This window comes from Hyaena hyaena, unplaced genomic scaffold (genome assembly GCF_003009895.1).
Source record: "Hyaena hyaena isolate Hyena2069 unplaced genomic scaffold, ASM300989v1 scaffold_7, whole genome shotgun sequence".
Lineage (NCBI taxonomy): Eukaryota > Metazoa > Chordata > Mammalia > Carnivora > Hyaenidae > Hyaena > Hyaena hyaena.
The window spans coordinates 5,519,082-5,537,249 of record NW_024080639.1 but is presented as its reverse complement, the minus strand read 5'-3'; the positions used below and the strand labels follow the sequence as shown (position 1 = coordinate 5,537,249).

At 53.6% G+C, this 18,168-nt stretch overlaps 1 protein-coding gene across 1 annotated transcript in view; it reads right to left on the bottom strand.

Moving 5' to 3' along the window:
• The window catches only part of ZNF423 (zinc finger protein 423), a 329,749-nt gene that overhangs the window by 117,265 nt on the left and 194,316 nt on the right, over positions 1–18,168 (bottom strand). The window contains exon 5 of the mRNA XM_039242393.1: positions 11,725–11,809. Coding sequence (XP_039098324.1) covers positions 11,725–11,809 — 85 coding nt within the window. The remainder of the gene's footprint in view (positions 1–11,724; positions 11,810–18,168) is intronic.

The window sequence follows — 18,168 nt, the reverse complement described above, 5'->3', positions numbered from 1 at the left end:
CAATATAAAATGGTGCCAAACCAAATGCTGGCAAGGATGAAGAGAAACTCGATGTCTCACAGGTTGCTGATAGGAATGTAATATGGCACAGCCGCTCTAGGAACAGTCTGGCAGTTTCTTTAAAAGTCAAATGTGCTGGGCATCTGGGTGGCTCAGTCAGCTGAGCATCTGACTCTTGATTTCAGCTCAGGTCATGATCTCAGGGTCATGAGATCAAGCCCTGCAATGGGCTCTGTGCTGAGCATGGAGCCTGACTAAGATTCTCTCCCTCTCTTTCCCTCTCTCTGCCCCTTCCCTACGCACACTCACTCTCTCTCACTTTCTCAAATTAAAAAAAAAAATTTAATAAAAAGTTTAAATTTAATTAATTAATCAAAACAAAATAATTTTAAAAAGTCAAATGTGCAGCACCTGCACACCTGAGCATCTATCCCAAAGGTAATGAAAACTTATGTACTATTCCACTCCTATAACAGTCTTGAAATGACAAAACTATAGAAATGGAGAAGAGATTAGTGGTTTCCAGGGGCTGAGGAAGGGGCTGCAGCAGAATGGAAGTGACTATGGCTATAAAAAGGCAGCATGAAGGGTGCTGGTGGCGATGAGAACCTTCCAGAGCCTGAACGGATCCATGCCAATATCCTGGTTGTGACACACTCTCCTTTTGTGAACTACTGCCCTTGGGGGAAACTGGGTAGAGGGTACAGGGGATCGCTCTGTGAATCTCCGCATCAATCTACAATTACCTCAAAAGAAAAGCTTAACTTTTTAAGTTAAAAAAATCTTTAAAGGATGAAGGTCAAGCATGCGCTTGAGGCATGCAGAGTGTTGCCAGGTAAAACGAGGTAGGCCAGTTACATTTAAATTTCAAATAAACCACAAAAAAAAATTTGAGCATAAGTATGCCCCATACAATACTGGAGACACACTTGGACTAAAAAATTACATGTCTTTATTTGGAGTTCAAATTTAACGAGTCGTTCTGTGTTTTTATTTGCAAAATCGGGAAACCCGAGGAGGGAGGGAGAGTACACAGGCGACTGGCAGAGTGGGCACAGGGAGTTGTGAAAGAAGGGCTGTAGGAGAGAGGCCAGAGGGCAGGCAGAGGGATGCCAGGGACCACAGATACCATAGGCCGGGCAGTGCCTCAGGAGCAGGGAAGGCAGAGGTCAGTTAGCTCGGGAGGTCCCCCAGCTGCTGGGTTTATGGGCTCCTGCTGGCAAAGTGACCCTCTGTGTGTGGTCCACACAAAACCCAGGACAGAGGAATGAACACTTGAGTCTTCAGGTGCCATTCCAGGCTGGTGGGAGCCTGACGGCATATCCAAGAAGGGGCCTCTAAGAGGCAGGGGGGGCTCCTCTCACCAGGAGGTGGCCCTAACCCCTTAAAATCCCCCTTCCTCTAGGGGACAGACATGAAGATCAGCGGGCCCCAGTGTCCAGCCCAGTGGACGGTCATGCATCTCACAGGAACCAACGCTCTGTAAGCACTCGGCTCTCAGCTTGGAAGTCCCCTCCCAGCCAGGCCACCACCAACTGGCTGTTTTTTTATCCTGCTCCCACGCACACCATGACCCTCCCTTATTTTCCTCAAGGAATCTATTACAATTTGGAATAGTCAGGATTTCTTATCTGTTTGCTTCTTTAACACCCATCTGCTCCCCACTAGCTTCAGGATCACAGGATTTTGTTTTGCGTGCTGTGATGTCCATGCCTAGCCCAGGGCATGTAGGTGGAGCTCAAGCAAGAAAAAAAGGACTGCATGAATGAAGGAGTAAATGAATAAATCATTCCGACTGGAGCTACTCCTTTGCGATCTATCCTGCAGGGACAGCCCCTTAGAGCTTGACAAAGGCAGAGGACCAGTCTTCTTCTTCCAGGAAGCCTTCAGCAGCATCCTCAGAACTGCCAAGGGCTGGCACCTGAGATATAGGCTTAGCATGGCCACAGAGCGGCTGTTTATCCTTTCTAAACAAGGGCTCAAGTATGGTCTTCATTATCTTCAGCATTATCTTTAATTAGTCCCTGCCACAGGGACTCGTAATAATATTAATAATATTAATGTTAATAATTACCACTGACTGAGAACTTACATGTGCCAGGCAGCGAGCGTGCCGGGCACTTTTCACGTATTTTAACTCATTCAATCCTCCAAACAGCCCACCAAAAGTAGGGGTAGTGACCGTCTCTGTTTGTGCTGCCCCCTTCTTGTGGAAATAGGTACTTCCCTTCTTTTCAAGAATACCCTCCCTAGGGGCGCCTGGATGGCTCAGTCCGATGAGCATCCGACTTAGGCTTAGGTCATGACCTCATGGTTTTGTAAGCCTGGAGCCTGCTTCGGATTCTGTGTCTCCCTCTCTCTCTGCCCCTCCCCTGCTTATTGCTCTGTCTCACTCTTAAAAATAAATAAACATTAAAAAAAAAACCCTCCCTACTCCCATTCTTGGGGGTCAGGGGGGTGACACTGACCCACCTCAGCACCCAGGATGGACAGGTGGTGCTAGCCTGAACAATCACCTACTCCCTCTCCCTGGCTGCAGTGACTAGTTCATGGGCAGCTTCAGGACCCTCTAGAGGCAGTCAGCCTTGGTCCTGCCTGAGACCTTTTCTGCTGATGAGGAAGCACATGCCCCTCTCTGCTGGACCAAGAGCTGCTGGCTGTCATCATGCACCAGGGGAAGCATTGCTGAGAGAGAGAGACTGGTGATGACTTTATTGGAACCCTGGATCCCACCATGCCTGAAGGCTCTCACCCAAGGTATCTTGGGACTTATCAGTTACACGAGCCAGAAATTCTCTTTTTTATGTGTTAGTCAGTATGAGCTGGGTCTTCCTTGCCACTGAACGAGACCTGCCTAAACTACTGCATGCCATTAGGATGCGGTTATTTTAGAAATGAGGAGCTAAAGCATTGAGGCAGATAACTCTGTTAGCTATGAGCTGGGAGTGCTCTTAACCACTGATTGACCATACAGTTCTATACCCTGAGTGTGTGTGTGTGTGTGTGTGTGTGTGTGTGTGTGTGCACGCCCACCTGCACTCTGTCTCTCATTACTAGTCACAGCTACAGCAGACTGAGCAAACAGTTGGTGCTTAATACAGATCCACTGGATAAACTAAAATCAGTAACTTCCAAAAGGAGTTTTTGTTTAGCGAATACTGCCATCAGTGACTTTGGGCTCTCACTCCAAGTCAGGTTCACAGCACACTGTGTATCTCCAGGGAACTGCTGCCCATCTCTCCACCTCCCTTCCCCAGGCAGATGAGCTGAAAACCAGAACAGGCTAATGAGTCGGTGAGGGCCACCCTTCCCTGAGGAGTCAGAAGAGTCAGAAGAGGAGGTCTCCCACTCCCTCCCCACTGGGCCCCAGAGACACATGAGGAAGGGGATCCAGTGTGAGGCTCTGGCACCTACTGGGAGCCCAGGGCAGAGGAGGCCAAGCCCTGGGGCCACCACTGGCCATGGGGACACTTGTTTTCTGCCATCACTTCTGGAAGGCTCAGCCAAAACCAGATGCAAGGGAAATTGCTTATGTATCAGCTGCTCCCAAGCAGCCAAATGACCATAAAGGGCATTCACTAAAGTCCACCCCACAGTACAGGCTGCCAAGCCCATGGCAACGGAGAGCAAGAAGAGAAGGCCGTGCCTGTGGGCTGGTCCACGCAAGATGGTCCCGGCGCCCCAGTCCCTGCCCTGCCAGGACTGGCTACACTGGTATGTCCTCTCCATCCTTCCTCCTCCTCTCCCCAGTGGTGCTCTCCCCTTAGCCTAGAAACGTACTCTGGTCTCTCACTCTTAAGAATGCAAAAGCTGGGGCACCTGGATGGCTCAGTTGGTTAAGTGTCCAACCTCAGCTCAGGTCATCATCTCAACGGTTTATGGGTTCAAGCCCCGCATCGGGCTCTGCACTGACAGCTCAGAGCCTGGTGCCTGCTTCAGATTCTGTGTTGCCTTCTCTCTCTGTTCCTCCCCTGCTCATGCTCTCTCTTGCTCTTGTTCTCAAAAATAAATAAACATTAAAATTTTTTTTAAAAAAATGCAAAAGCTTCTTGTGACCCTCTGCTCCCTCTAGCTCCTGCTTCTGACCCTCCCTTCCGAACCTGGAACCTAGCAAGTCAAGGCTACACTTCTGGTCTCCCCTCCCCCCTGAACTCATTCCTCCACCTGATTCCACTGACCCTGCTCTTGCCCAGGGCAGTCCCACAGACCCTCTTCAGCCTCCCTCCCATGGGCCTCTCTGTGGCTTTTTGCACTGCTGCCCAGAAGCATTTTGCCATCTTGGCGTGGATGACACCCCGCTCCTCCCAGCTGCCTTCAGCCTGTATGGATGCTTCCAGACCCCTTCCCCAGTCCAGCCCTCCCTCCCCTGAGTCCTTGGCCCATGTGGCCAACTGCCGGCCAGACACCAGCCCACAGATCACCCGTGAGCATCTCGTGCATGGTCACATCACGCACGAACTCAAGCCCACCAAGTGTGATGGGCGTTCAGGGGCAGGGGCCAGAGGTTCCAGGCTCTGGAGTCACACTGCCTGTGTTCAGATGCCCCTCTGCAACTTACTAACAACAGACAAATGCCTGGGGTCCCCCACGTACAGAAGGGGAGAAACTATAGTGCTCCATCAGCCATAGGGGTGAGTGTAACAGCAGGTGCTAGCTAGGCCTGGTACTCAGTAAGCCTCACCTCTATGATCGTTTTTAGGGTCATCTTCTTTGTCTTCCCATCAGCTGCCTATTCCACAGGCATGGTATCATCTTCTACCTGCCACCCAAAGCCTCGTCCGTTGAGACCTTAAAGTCAGTCCAAATGTCTCCCCTTCCCATACCCATTCAACTTTGCCCGATCCTGCTAGTTTTGCCTCTTCAATGTTTCTCAAACCCACACCCTCCTAACCATCTTCTCTCACCAGCTCCACTGAACTGTCTTTTCTATGATCCACCCACTTCCTACCTCATGATTTTTCTGGAAGCAACGCTATACTGTCTATAATTTCCCGACATACTACATAGACCTGTTTTCTCTGCCTGGAATGTCCCTTTCCCCTTACTCCCCATCTTCTTAGGTGTCACCTCCTCCAGGAAGTTTTGCTGGATACCCAGATTGAGCAACACACACCTGTTCTTTGAGCTTCCATATCTCACACTTGTGACATGACACTGAACTTTTCCTTTTGGGTTATCTCCCCAACTGAATGAGTAGAGAGGTTCCTTACCAAGCCCCCTGAAGATCTCAATCATGTTTACTGAACCGAGGTTATTATCAAAGGAAGCCCCACCTACAGAGGACTTTCCCCCTCTTGGGGAAAAAAAAAAAAAAAGGAAAGAAACCTATGAAAACGAGAACACTTCATTTATTTTAAAATCCAGAACCAACAGGTCCTCCGTAAACCAAAGTGCTTGATCAACATTTTCCTTACACCAAACACTGAGGTTCAAAGTGAGGGAAACTGAGTCCCCTCACCCTTAGGGGGTGCTCTGGGGATTGTGACAAACTAAACATTAGCAAGGGCGGAATGATAAGCTGTCCATATAGGCTTGCTATTCTGACAGAGCAGTTCCAGAACTTGAAATGTAATCTCCGGAGGGGAGAGGGAGACATTTTTAACATGTATGAAGGTTAGACAGATGTTTTAAGTCTGGCATTACCGAATCAAAAGCACCAATGCAGAGCCTAACACAGCCCCGTTCAGCAGCACGTGTTCACGACACACAGCCCACAGCAACCCCTTCTCCTCAGCCTTTCCATATGTTTTTCTCTTCAGCTGTATTTGAGGGGTTTTGTATTTCCCTGGTGTGAGGGCGAGACATTGATTTCCACCCCAGACCTTCCTTCCGCTCCTAAACACTGACTGAGGGCCAGGACTTCACACGGGTCCTGGCCATGCAAGCAGCAGCAGAAAGTACTCTGGTCTGCGAGGTGGCTTTCAATATGTCTGCAGGGATGTGCTTCATAAAGACTTAGAAGACAGAAGACCCTCCCCCACCACACACACACACACACACACACACACACACACACACACACACACAATCTCTGTCTCTCTCTGTCTCTCTCTCTCTCCCCAGGTGGACCAGGGCTCATCCTGCCACAGCAAGGGAAAGGGCTCAGGAGGGGATGATGGACAAGGACCCCAGCCCAGCATGTTGGGGGTATGTTAAAGTCCTGAGCAGGAGGGGCGCCTGGGTGGCTTAGTCGGTTAAGCGTCCGACTTTCGCTTAGGTCATGATCTCGTGTTCGTGGGTTCGAGCCCCGCGTCGGGCTCTGTGCTGACTTCCAGCTCAGAGCCTGGAGCCTGTTTCAGTCTGTGACTCCCTCTCTCTCTGACCCTCCCCTGCTCACGCTGTCTCTCTCTCTCTCCTAGAAATAAATAAAACATTTAAAAAAAAAAAAAAAAAGTCCTGAGCAGGAGATAGGAGAGGCTAATCTTCCAGATGCACCCCTCCTCCATTTTTTACCCCCGATAGCAAAGCTCAGCCCCTCAGAGGCACCCAGGGAACAGGGCTGACGTGACCAAGAAAGCAACATCCTCAGAATGCCTAATGCCCCACCGGGCCCCAGGCTCTGGCCTGGCTGCCTGCCAGAGGGTCCACAACCCGTTCCAAGGACATAGAGGGTGAATGTTCCTGTCAAGGCTCCCTGAGGACTGTCCCTTCCCAGCCCTGACCCTCCTCAGGGCTCCCCCCAGGGGCCCGTGACGCCCTGGGTAAAGGACACCAGGGCCTGAAGCCTGAGTCACTCCCTTAGGGCCGAACTGGGTCAGAGCAAGTTCGTTATTTCAAGGACAAGTTCTCAGACCCCTTATCGAGCCGTACCCGGCAGGAACCGAGAGGAGAGACGCCCACACGCAGCTGAGAAGAGGGCAGGCCTGCCCGAGCAAATCGGCCTCCTTGGGGTCTGAGGCCTCAGGCGCCCCGGGAGGGCCATGCACGCTTTGTGCATACATTTTCAACGTACAGAGGAAGGCACTCCTCCCTTACCAGCCACAGGAAAGGGCCCCTGCCTCTGGGCCAGGCCACAGGAAGCCCAAGGGGGGGGCCTCCTGCAGAGCCATGTTCAAGGAGGGGGGCGTCCTTCCAGATGTGGGGGCAGTGGATGGTGGGCAAGGGCAGCCAGGCTGGGCCAGGTCGTCCCTGAGGCCGCAGAACGGGGCTGTGGCCCGCTCCAAGTTTTTGATGTGCCTGCTGGGGGAGGGGAGCATCTAAAACCATTTCAAAAGCTGGGGGAAGCCCAGAGAGGGGGCCTCATTCCCTGTGGGGATGGGGGTGGTAGGGGATTTCAAAGGAGACCCTGCTGCTGAAAAGGTTTCAAAAAACCCTCGCCTTTCTATTGGCTCCAAATCACTCCCTCACCAGCCGCAGGCGGGAGAGGGTGCCGGGAAAATGTTTCCAAGGAGACGTGTCCCCGAGTCATCATAACTGCCAGGGGCTGGAGGCTGCAAAGCCGAGATGAGGCCCCCCGCTATAAAAAGGCCAGCTTAGCATCCCCCCAGGGAAGGTCTCCAGTAGTCAGGGTCCCCCCAGGAGGCCGGCCTCAGACCCCCTCAGTGTCCCGAGTTTATGAGAAGGCCGCCAGGCTGAACAGTTCAACTTCTACCCGCTGAGTCCCCTCGGTGCCACTAAGGGGGGGCTTTTACCCCCAGCAGCTCCAGGCATCCACTCTGGCCTCGCGATATTTAGCAGGGGAAGCTGTCCACAGGGACACTGGGCCCCGACAGTTCTGACCGGAACTTTGGATCCACACTCTTCCACTCAGCTCTCACCGTTGCCGCCTGCCACCTCCTCCTAGTCACCGGGGCCAACCCGGCCCACAGCACAAACCAAATCTAAGTTCTTTCACCTCCTTCCTCTTTTCTCTCCCAGCCTCATCCCCTCATCTCTGGACCAGACCAGGAGCGTCTCTGTTCTCTTCCATCATCTTCCCTCAACACCGCAGCCAGATTAATCTCCCTACTCAGCAACATCCAGGCCATTCTCTGCTCCAAAACCTTTGATGGCTCCCTAGTGCCTAAGGTGAACAGGGACGAGGCTGGGGGCACAAACGAACAAAGTGCCCCAAAATATAATAAGGATGGGTGGGGCCGTGGGGCCTGGGAACACATAACCCCAGCTGCTGCCCAGCTCGTCAGCTGTGCCACATGGGAACTCAGGGCCCTGGCTGTCACCTCTTCTGGTTTTTCAAGAGAAACCCAATACAATATCAGCCAACAGACCCCCAGATTTGAACCCTGGCCCTCAGGGTCAAGTCCAAACTCAAATCCCTTTACCTGGCATCAAGGCCCTCTCTGGCTTGGCCCCAAGCTACCTCCCCACCCTCACTACCCATAACGCTACCACACGAGATGCCTCCATCCCAGCCAGGTTGGGCTCCTCCAGCCCTCAAAATCCCTCCTCTGCTCCTGTCTCTGAGCCTTGCTCACCCCACGGTGCTCCCACAGACACTGCTCTCCACCTTCTCGGTCCACCAGCTCATCCTTCAAGCACCTCCTTCTGCTGAGTCCTCCACGGCCCTTGTCCTCTGTGACTGTCCTTCCTTGTCAAGGCTGTTCCCTCTGCCAGGGACGGGCCTGCCACAGAGAAAACTCCTCTTCATCCTTCAACACCCAGGCCTTTCTGACAGGCCTCTTTGGATCCAGCGGCCCTTGTTCCCTGATCTCCGTTCTCATCAACCTCCCTGCACCCAGACGTCATCAGCTTCCCCTGCGGGCAGGGGACCTGAGGGCAGCGCTGGGTCTCTCCCACCACAGACCCTGGCAGGGACTGTGACGCAGTGGAGAGAGCCCAGCTGTATTCAGACTCCGGTTCTGCTACTTCCTCTCTGGAAGAACGCGGATAAGTCATTAAAGCTCCTCTATGAGATGAAGGGTGAGTGCCTGCCATGTGGTGGGCTCCGTGCATGGCGGCTGCTACAGCGCCCTCACCCAGTGAGCCCTCCTTTCGCTGCATGATGTGTGTGCTGCAGCGTCTGCCACAAGGTGCCGTAAGGTCTCTGCAGGCGGGGAGGGCTCCCCTCCTCCCTCTACCACCTGAGGGGCCACCCCAGCACTCGACATGCAGCAGGTGCCCGTTGATAGATGGGGGTGGTGAGGCCAGGGGAGGGCAAGCCGGTGGGGAGGGCAGTCAGAGCAAGAGGAGGGGCCACCCCGCCACCCAAGGCAGGGCTCACATCGGGAGCCCCAGCCCACGTCTCACAAGGTGGCCCTGCACGGTGCCACTCTCTACAGTTGCATGAACGTCTCACTCAGACTCCCAGGCTCAGAGACCCACAGCTCCTTGTTGCCTGCTCCCCACACGTCCTGGGAACCAGGCCAGCTCGCAGCATGGCAGAGTCAGCTCAGGTGAGGGGCCCTGTCCAGCCACCTGACGGGACTGCCTCTCTCGGGAGCCCGGCGCTCTGCTCACACAAAGGCCTGGAGGTCCCCCAAACCCCCCGCTTTCCACCGCCCACCTTCTAGTTAGGAGCACCCCCACCCCTTGCCTTCCACCTGAGGACACACAGCTTCCAGGCTCAGCACAGAAGGAAAGGTGGAGGGTGGGGGGGAGCACCTTTGAAATCACTGCGGTCCAATTAGCCAGGCTCTCGCCCTTCATGCTTACAAACAGGCACACACATTAACACCTGCTACAAAAGCAAACATTTTTAGATATCTTCATCTTTACCGCCTTGACACTCCCATGAAAGCGCTCTCAGCAGCCAGTGACTGACAGTCTAGTTTCCTCCTTCTACTTCAGCAGGGGGCTTTCAAACAGAAGAAATTAAAAAGCCACCAATCTCCCTGTCAGGCTGAACTCGCAGGGCCCTACCTGCCCCTCGTCAGCTCCCTGTGTCCGCTCACCGCTGGGAGAGCCCCACCACGCACACAGGGCCAGCGCCTTCCGGGGAACCACCCTGAATCGCCGGGACACTGGGCCCCCAAACTCACGGAGCCCGCCAAGGCTGCAGCTGGGTGGGGACCAGAACATGGTCCTCTCCGGGTGCAGCTTCACTAGAAAAGCAGCTTGGCAATCGCTCTTTTTGCGGAGAATGTGGATGGCGGCCCGGCCGTGGAGAATTCTCATACATTGCCCACAGGAGCATAATTTCATACAGCTGCCTGGGAAATCTAGTCCATATCTACTGAAGGTGAGCCTCCTCGTATCCTACATAGCCCACCAATTCCAGCCCTACCAATATTCCCATTAAAATCATATGCACGTGTTCACCAAAAACCATATGCTAGCAATGCCCACAGTAGTACGCTATCGGAAACAACTCCAGGATGAAAATAACCAAGGTGCCCATCAGGAATAGAACAGACAAGGGGCACCTGGGTGACTCAGTCGGTTAAGCGTCCAACTCTTGATTTTGGCTCAGGTCATGATCTCACGATTGTGGGATCGAGCCGTGTATCGGGCTCCATTCTGGGTATGGAACCTTCATGGGATTCTCTGTCTCCCTCTCCCTCAGTCCCTCCCCTGTTCATGCTCTTGCTTTATCTCAAAAAGAAAAGAAGAAAAATAAGAGTAGAATAGACAAGATAAATGGTAATGTGTTCACGTGACAGAATATCATATACCAGTGAGATGGGGCAATGTCCAAATATAGGCACTAACATGAAAGAAGGAAAGGTACCAGACACAAATGAGCAGAGACTATATGCTCTCACTTATAAAGTGCAAAACAGGCAAAAAAAAACAAAACAAAACAAAACAAACAAAAAAAAACCCTGTGCCATCAACATCAGGATGGTGACAACATTTCGTTGGTGGAGGGAGGGGCTGGAGGGGCCAGCAGGGGACTTCTGGGATGCAGAAATGGTCTGCGTCCTCGGCTGGGTGTTGGTTACACAGTTGTGCTCGGTTCCTAAGAATTCATTGAGTGGCACAGTTAATGAGTGTTTTTGAATGCATGCAATTAAGAGTTTTGTAAAACAGTACTCAGTCGGCATGGCTGTTTCTAAGACTATAATAAAAAGATGTTAGAGGAGGTGAAGGGTCAGGATGCCCAATACATGCTTGAAGCCTCACTTCTCAGACTGCAAGGGTCTTGGAGAAGGTGATCATACTTCCACCAAAGACCCAGGGCACGAGGATTCTGGAAGCTCCCAAAGCCCTCAGTCCCCCACCCCCGGGCTAGCTCCATGCTCACCAGAAATCCATCTGTGCTCCCCCTTACACGGGGGGCATCCCCCGCTGCCGGCGAGACCACACCCATCCACGTAAGGCACGTAAGACCTCACAATCACAACTTCCCTCTGCACTTCAGGCCAAGAGGGGACAACACTAAGGCACACTGAAAGTTTCCCTTCTGGAAAGGCTGAATTTTCCAAGGTCCAAAACCACTTGAAGAGGAATGGGAAAAGTAGTGAAATAACTTTGTAAGCATTCTGTTTTGACAATGTGCCTGAGGAATTCACCACGTTTAGTGAGGAAATGTGAGCAGTTAAATCTATTTAATGTCATGACATATGAAATTGAAGCATAATTGCCCCTGAGTGCTTTACAACTGGAAAGCACTTCGTTTCAGAAATGGAGGGAAATTTATGCTGGGAAATGGAAGAGATTGTCAGAAGTTTGATTGTAATGTGAATAGAGCTGCAGCTCTTACATTTTACTCCCATTTGAAATGTCTCAGAAACGGCAGCAGTGACTCCGTCTTTTGCCCTAAAAGCAGCAAAATGATGATTGGAACCACAAATTTCAAAGCCCGATGAGTGGCCCCAGCATGGGTGGGAGGAAATGCTCTCTTACCAATCATGTGGTTGGCAACATGGATTTGGATCTCTCTCTCGTTCTCAAAGGTCATCTGGCACTTGATGCACTGGTATGTCTTTTTCTGTTTGGAAGCCAAAAAGAAAGGAATTAGATAGTCAGGAAGTGGAAAAGAGCAGAAAGCAAAAGTGCCTGGAGGTCCTCACTCAAGTCTATCCAGAATTGCTCTGGTCCCCTCCCAGTTCTCTCCTGGCCATTCTCTTCCCACCGGCCTCCAAAGCCAGCTCTCCAACCTGTCGCAGGGGACTAGGCTGCATTGCAAAGGGAGCTGCTGCCCCGTTACATCCGGGGAAACTGCCATGATGGGAGTCACCATCCCAAGGTGCGAGTACACAGTATAACCATGGAAAGGAAGGTGAAGGAGGCTGCCCTTCTTGAAGCATGCTCAAATCTATCCACTCATCCATTCATCTACCCATCATTCATCCATCTACCCACCCACTGTATACACACACACACACACACACACCTATCCATCTACCCACCATTCATGCATCTACCTACCCACTGTCTACACACACACACACACACACACCTGTCTACCCATCAATCCACCTACCTATCTTATCAGCCATCTACATATACACACCTACCCATCCACCTATTCATTCATCCACCCTCTGTTTATCCATCCTTCTGTCTTCTCCTGCATCCATCTACCTATCCACTATCTACCCATCCACCTATCCAACCATACATCTATCTTTCCTCCCATCCAACTATTCTATCTCTTTCCCCACCCCAAGGGCCACGTGGCTGAGCAGGGGATACTGTTTCTGCCAGTCCTGGTGCTGATAAGTAACTGAAGAATTCCTCACTTGTCCTAGGCACACGAGGCTGCTGCTGATCCTACAGCTGGCTTCCACACGTAGGAAGCTAATACCAGCTGCCCTTAGGAGGTGGGAGGAGGAAAATGGAAACCATTAGAAGCTTCAGAGCTTCTTGAAGACCCATTCCAAAGACTGCAGCTCATTCTCAACAACTAAGCCTGGATGGATGATTGTGAAAACAGCCTCCTTTGGACAGGGGTGGTATTGTCTGGGGGGCGGGAGGGAGTCTGTGGCTGTGGGTTTTTATGAAGGGGACAGCGTGGTATTGGGATCCAAAATATCCAAGCTTTTTGAAGAACACCTCAGCTCTGGTCTGAGATGAGACCTTCCCCCCACCCCCCACCTCTGGCAAAGGGGGCAGGGCTTCAGATATCTTGATGGAACACTCAGGCCCCACCCTCAGCCAGACAGCCAGGATGAACCACCAGGGGGCTCAGCTGCCTCAGCTCCGGGGGTGGCTTGGACCACATGTGCAGTTGCCCTCAAGGAATGGTCCCACCTCCAGGGCTTTGCCCACACTGTCTCCTCCGCTCGGAGGACCCTTTCCATCCTGAGGACTCCGTTCAAAGGTCACCTCTGCTGAGAAGCCTCCTCTTCCCACCCCAGGATGAGTTTAGGGGCTCCCCAAGCCCCTGAGCCTATGCTTAAAGCATCCAGTTAATCAGCACACGGATTTGTCATGGCTAATTGACTTGTTTGCGCCCCCACTGCATCGTGAGCACCCAGAGGGCCAGGACGCGCTTTGTCCACCTGTGAGATCCCACGGCCAGCAGAGACGAAGTAGGTGGGAAGCATTTGTTGAACAAATGAGCCAAGTTGCAAATATGTTGCAAAGCACTTTCCTAGGGCAGAAGGAGCAAAGAGAAGAGGCCTTCTGTATCCTGGATCCTCACCACCCAGCACAGGGCCTGGCCCAGAGGGAGTGCCTAATAATTACTTCACTTGTATTACAATTGTTATTGGTCCTGAGCAAATGCTTGTGGCACGAATCAATGAGGAAACAACTGTCCTAACTGGTGCTGGGAGCTTCGGTTCCTCGCTCAGCCTCCAGGACTCGCTCCAATAAGACTAGGGCCCTTCCCTCAGTGTTTCAGAAGACCTAGGGGTTCAGAGCAGTGGCCCAGAGGCAGGCATTTTGCATGGAAATGCCAGGAAGTATGGCGTGAGGCTGGAGGACATGTCAGGAAGTAGGACAGGGCTGGAGATTCTGGCCTCACGACAGACAGAGGAGACATTCAGGTCAGAAGAGACTGCAAGGCCTAAGATCTTCGGGGGGGGGCGGGGGTGGCACAGTCCCAAAGCCCCCATCTCAGCTCAACTCCATGTCCGTGATCATGGACAGCAATGATCTTGGGTCTCTCCATTCATTGCTTTCCTCATGTGTCCCCAGCCCTCTTGCCGTCAGACAGGAAGTGGAGGGAGAAGGAAGAAGTCAATACAAGAAGGAAGCACACCCAGGAAGCTCCAAACCAAGGAAGCTCAGGGAAGGCCTGCCAGCTGGAAGTCTGTGGAGGCCACAGCCATGGCCAGGCCAGGCCAGTGCAGAGGAATAGCCACATTCAAAGCAATTTTGCTTGTTCCTCCTGGGAGCGGGTAAATGAAGTGGGCAGGATGAGAAGCTACCCCCAGGCTCTTCCACCTTGTGGCCACCCCTCCATGGCAGGAAAAAGACTGTGTGATAACTGGGCCCCTCCTGATGGGGAAAAGGCTCCCAAGGGAGGGGACATTGCCGACCACAAGAGCCTGGGTACACGCGCACACACACGCAGGGACAGGCACGGACACGCCCATGCGGACACACACAGACATGCGTACACTGCCTCGCCGCAACTCACTGTCAAAACACAAGACCCCCAAACCCCATCACAGACAGCAAGCTGCTCCCTGTAACACAGACACATGGACACAACGCCCTCAGAGCAACGGAGGCATCCTCACGGACCACAAGTTCACATAGGTTGACGTATCCAAACTCATCCCGGGACATGAAGGCTTTCAGCTCTCACTGGATCCATCGTGCCCGAACGTGCCCACAGCTGCACAAGTAGCTGTGACACAAGCACACACACAAACCCCCCCCAATACACACCCTCACAGACACATGTATAGACCCCCGAGTGCCCTCATGTGCATCCACACCTTGCCACATACACAGGTTCACCAGCACCAACGTTCACTAAGCAGGTGCATTATACCCAGAGGACCCCCCCCCACCCCCGCACACACACACACAAAGACGGCCCTCTCGGCCTTGAGTGCAAACCCAGGGGTGCCCAAGGCCCAGGGCAGCATGCACCCAGCCAGCGCCGTCTCGTCCTCCCTGTCGGTGGAGGCACAAGCAGGTGAGGACTCTGTCACTCTGCCTCCCTCCAACTGCAACCTAGTCGGACCTTGTCCTCACCCCCTCACCACCTCCTGGGCTGTCTCCTCCTCTCTATCCTCCAGAGACCCCCTCCTCCTCTGGGGCTTCAGCCCCCACCAGGAGACACAATTACAGAAAGACAGAACTTGGCATTCAAAGCACCTGCTGTGCCATAAGCCCCTCCCCAGGGTCCCACCCATGGCGCTCCTGGGCCCCCTGCCCCGGTGCAGCCCCCAGCAACCTCAGAGAGGAGCCCTGGTCCGAGGGAGAACACGCTTGAGACCAGCAGAGACAGGAGATGAGAAGCGAGGGAGAGACAGGAGAGACAGCCCATAGCTACTGAACTTCCATGACTGTGACAGCAGCTCACATTTCCTGAGCGCCTACTATGTGCACGCTCTCTTTATTTGGAAGACTCTCAATCACTCCATGAGCCCCACTTTAAGGGTGGAGAAAGTGGAATCTGAAGATGCTAAACCACTTGGCCAGAGCCCTGCACGACTGGGCGAGGGGACTGGGATTTGATGCCAGGAGGGCTGCCTCTGAGCCCGTGTCTGAGCAGCCCTTTCTCAGCTCTGTTTCCCAGAACACACTCAACAGCCCTGGGCTAGGGGACAGGAAGCTGGCGTGGCCTCGTCAAGGCCTCTAAACAGTGTGAGAGCACCCAGTCTGCCCCACCTGGCATTGTGAGGACCCAGGGAGTTGATGGAAGGCTTGGGTCTGCCAACACTGGCCCAGAGTCGGGGTGATGCTGTTATTACCCATAAGCAGAGCACAGGCAGGGGGCGGGGGGAGGGAACCTCAACGCTTCACGCTCCAGCCAACAGCAGCCTCGGCCCCACGGGAACCCAGTCCTCCGAGAACTGGTTGCTATGGATACACTCCCGAGGGTCCCAGCCTGCCAGCCCCCAAGCCCTTGCACAGCCCCCAGAGTCTGCTCTTACATGAGTGAGTCCTGGGGGAGGGAGGGTGGGCAAACAGACAGCTGGGCCCCTGCCCCCCAGGCGTGCCCAGGCAGGGGGCAAGGCCCCAGAGGCCGGGCCTTCACTGGGGACGGTCCAGGCTTTGTCTAGCTCCCTTCTGCAAACGGCCCATCTGCCCAGGTCTCTAGCTGTGATTGTCTGCCCCCCCCTCTCTCGCAAGGCCTGGGACAGGGAGAGGAAGGCCTGCAGGGGCTCCCAGAAAACAAGCCCCCTCGGGCGTGAATCCCTGAGCTGCCATGCACAGCTGTGCGTCCCTGAGCCTCCGGTCCCACCTTTCTGAGCCTGGATATTACCTTTGCCAAAACAGAGGTTACCGCAATGGAAATGACATAAGAGCCTTTGCCCACACAGTAGGGGCTTTATGAAGTGGCAGCAATGTGCAATCCAGAGCAGAGGCTGAGGAGGGAGAAACTCCAACAGCCCAAGGCTCGGGAGGCTCAAGAGGCAGCCCCGGGGCTGTCAGGAGCCCTAGAGCCATGGTGGGCAGTGTGGGAGGGCAGGGATGGGGCTGGGGGCACCTGGAAGGAGGACACGCAGGGCCCCAGCCCTGCCACACTGTCCCGTGGTCTGAACGAGAGGGGTGACCACCCTGGACCCCACCCCGGCCTGCAACCAGGAGGGGCTCCGGAGGAGCCAGGCAGAATGTGGGTCAAGAGGTCAGCTGTGGCACCACACTACCTGGGTTCAGATCCCTTCTCTGCCTCTTGAAAGCTGGGGCCTAATGACAACCCGTCCTATATCCCCGTTTCTTTGTCTGTAAAGACAGTGTCACAGTATAGATGTAAAGTGCTCAGCACATCCTTATCTCTCCGTAAGTGGCTGCTGTGATTATAAACGGGAGAAATAGTGATGTTCACTGTGTGTCTAGCACTTCTGCTCATGTAGACCTCAGCGTAAAACACGATATTTAACAACAGATGAGGGGCCATCAGAGCAGATGCTCCTTAAAAACCCAGAATGGGGGGAGCGCCTGGGTGGCTTAGTCGGTTGAGCGTCCGACTTTCGCTTGGGTCATGATCTCGCGGTTCGTGGGTTCGAGCCCCGCGTCGGGCTCTGTGCCGACTGCCAGCTCAGAGCCTGGAGCCTGTTTCGGTCTGTGACTCCTTCTCTCTCTGACTCTCCCCTGCTCATGCTGTCTCTCTGTCTCTCTCTCCTAGAAATAAATAAAAATATATAAAAAAAAAAAAAAAAAACCCAGAATGGGGGGCACCTGAGTGGCTCAGTTGGTTAAGCCTCTGACTCTTGGTTTCGGCTCAGGTTTTGATCTCACACTCTGTGAGTCTGAGCCTTGCATGGGGTTCTGTGCTGACAGCATGGAGTTTGCTTGGGATTCTCTCTCACTCTCTCTCTGCCCCTCCCCTGCTCGCTTTCTCTCTCAAAGTAAATAAACAAAAACAAAACAAACAAACAAACAATAAAATCAGAATGGCCCCCCAGTGCTTCCCAGGTGATGTCAACTCTGGAGATAGACACTGTTACTACTGCTATTACTGTTGCTCTCTGGCTTTCCAGGAGAGGACAGAGGCCTGCAGAGACCAAATCCCTGGTGGGTCCTGGAGGAGGGAGATTTTAACCAAGCCCATCTGATTCCAGGGCCCAAAGGCTCCCCATCCACCTACACTGGCCAGCCAGCAAGCCGAGACTGGGCAGAGCTGAGCAGTGGGGACCGGGGCCGGTGCCCAGGAAGTCACAGGTCATTTGAGAGATGACCTATGGGACCCTTCTCCAGAGACCTGGCTCAGTCCAAAACCTTGAGAGGGTGAGGTGTTACAGGCCCAAAAGGAAGCTCTCCACTCCAGACAGGCCTTTGAGAACAGGCCACAGGCCCCTAGCAGAACGCCCCGCTCTGCTCTCAGTCAAGAGTTTCTCTCTCCAGCCAGGGCAACATGGACAGGCCGTCGACCCGCTGGGCCTCAGTGGGGAGCCGGGCCAGTGGGCCCCCAACGTGTCCCTTCCACTGGAGAGTCTCCTTTGACTCTCCTCCAGCCCCTCTTCCCTCTCCTCACCCTCAAAATCCCAGAGTCCCAAGAGCCAGCTCTGACCCCAGCTCTGACCCCACAGTGAAACCCCCTCAGCTACATCCCTCTCTTCCAGCAGGTGGTCCTTCCCCAGATCCCGCCTCCTCACCCACGGCGCCAGCAGCGGCCCTCAAGGGAAAGACACTCCCGAGACCCACTTGGCACCTCCTCAGTCTGGAAACAGACAACAGACTCAGCAGGAACCCCGGGCCCTACTGCCAGATGTCCAA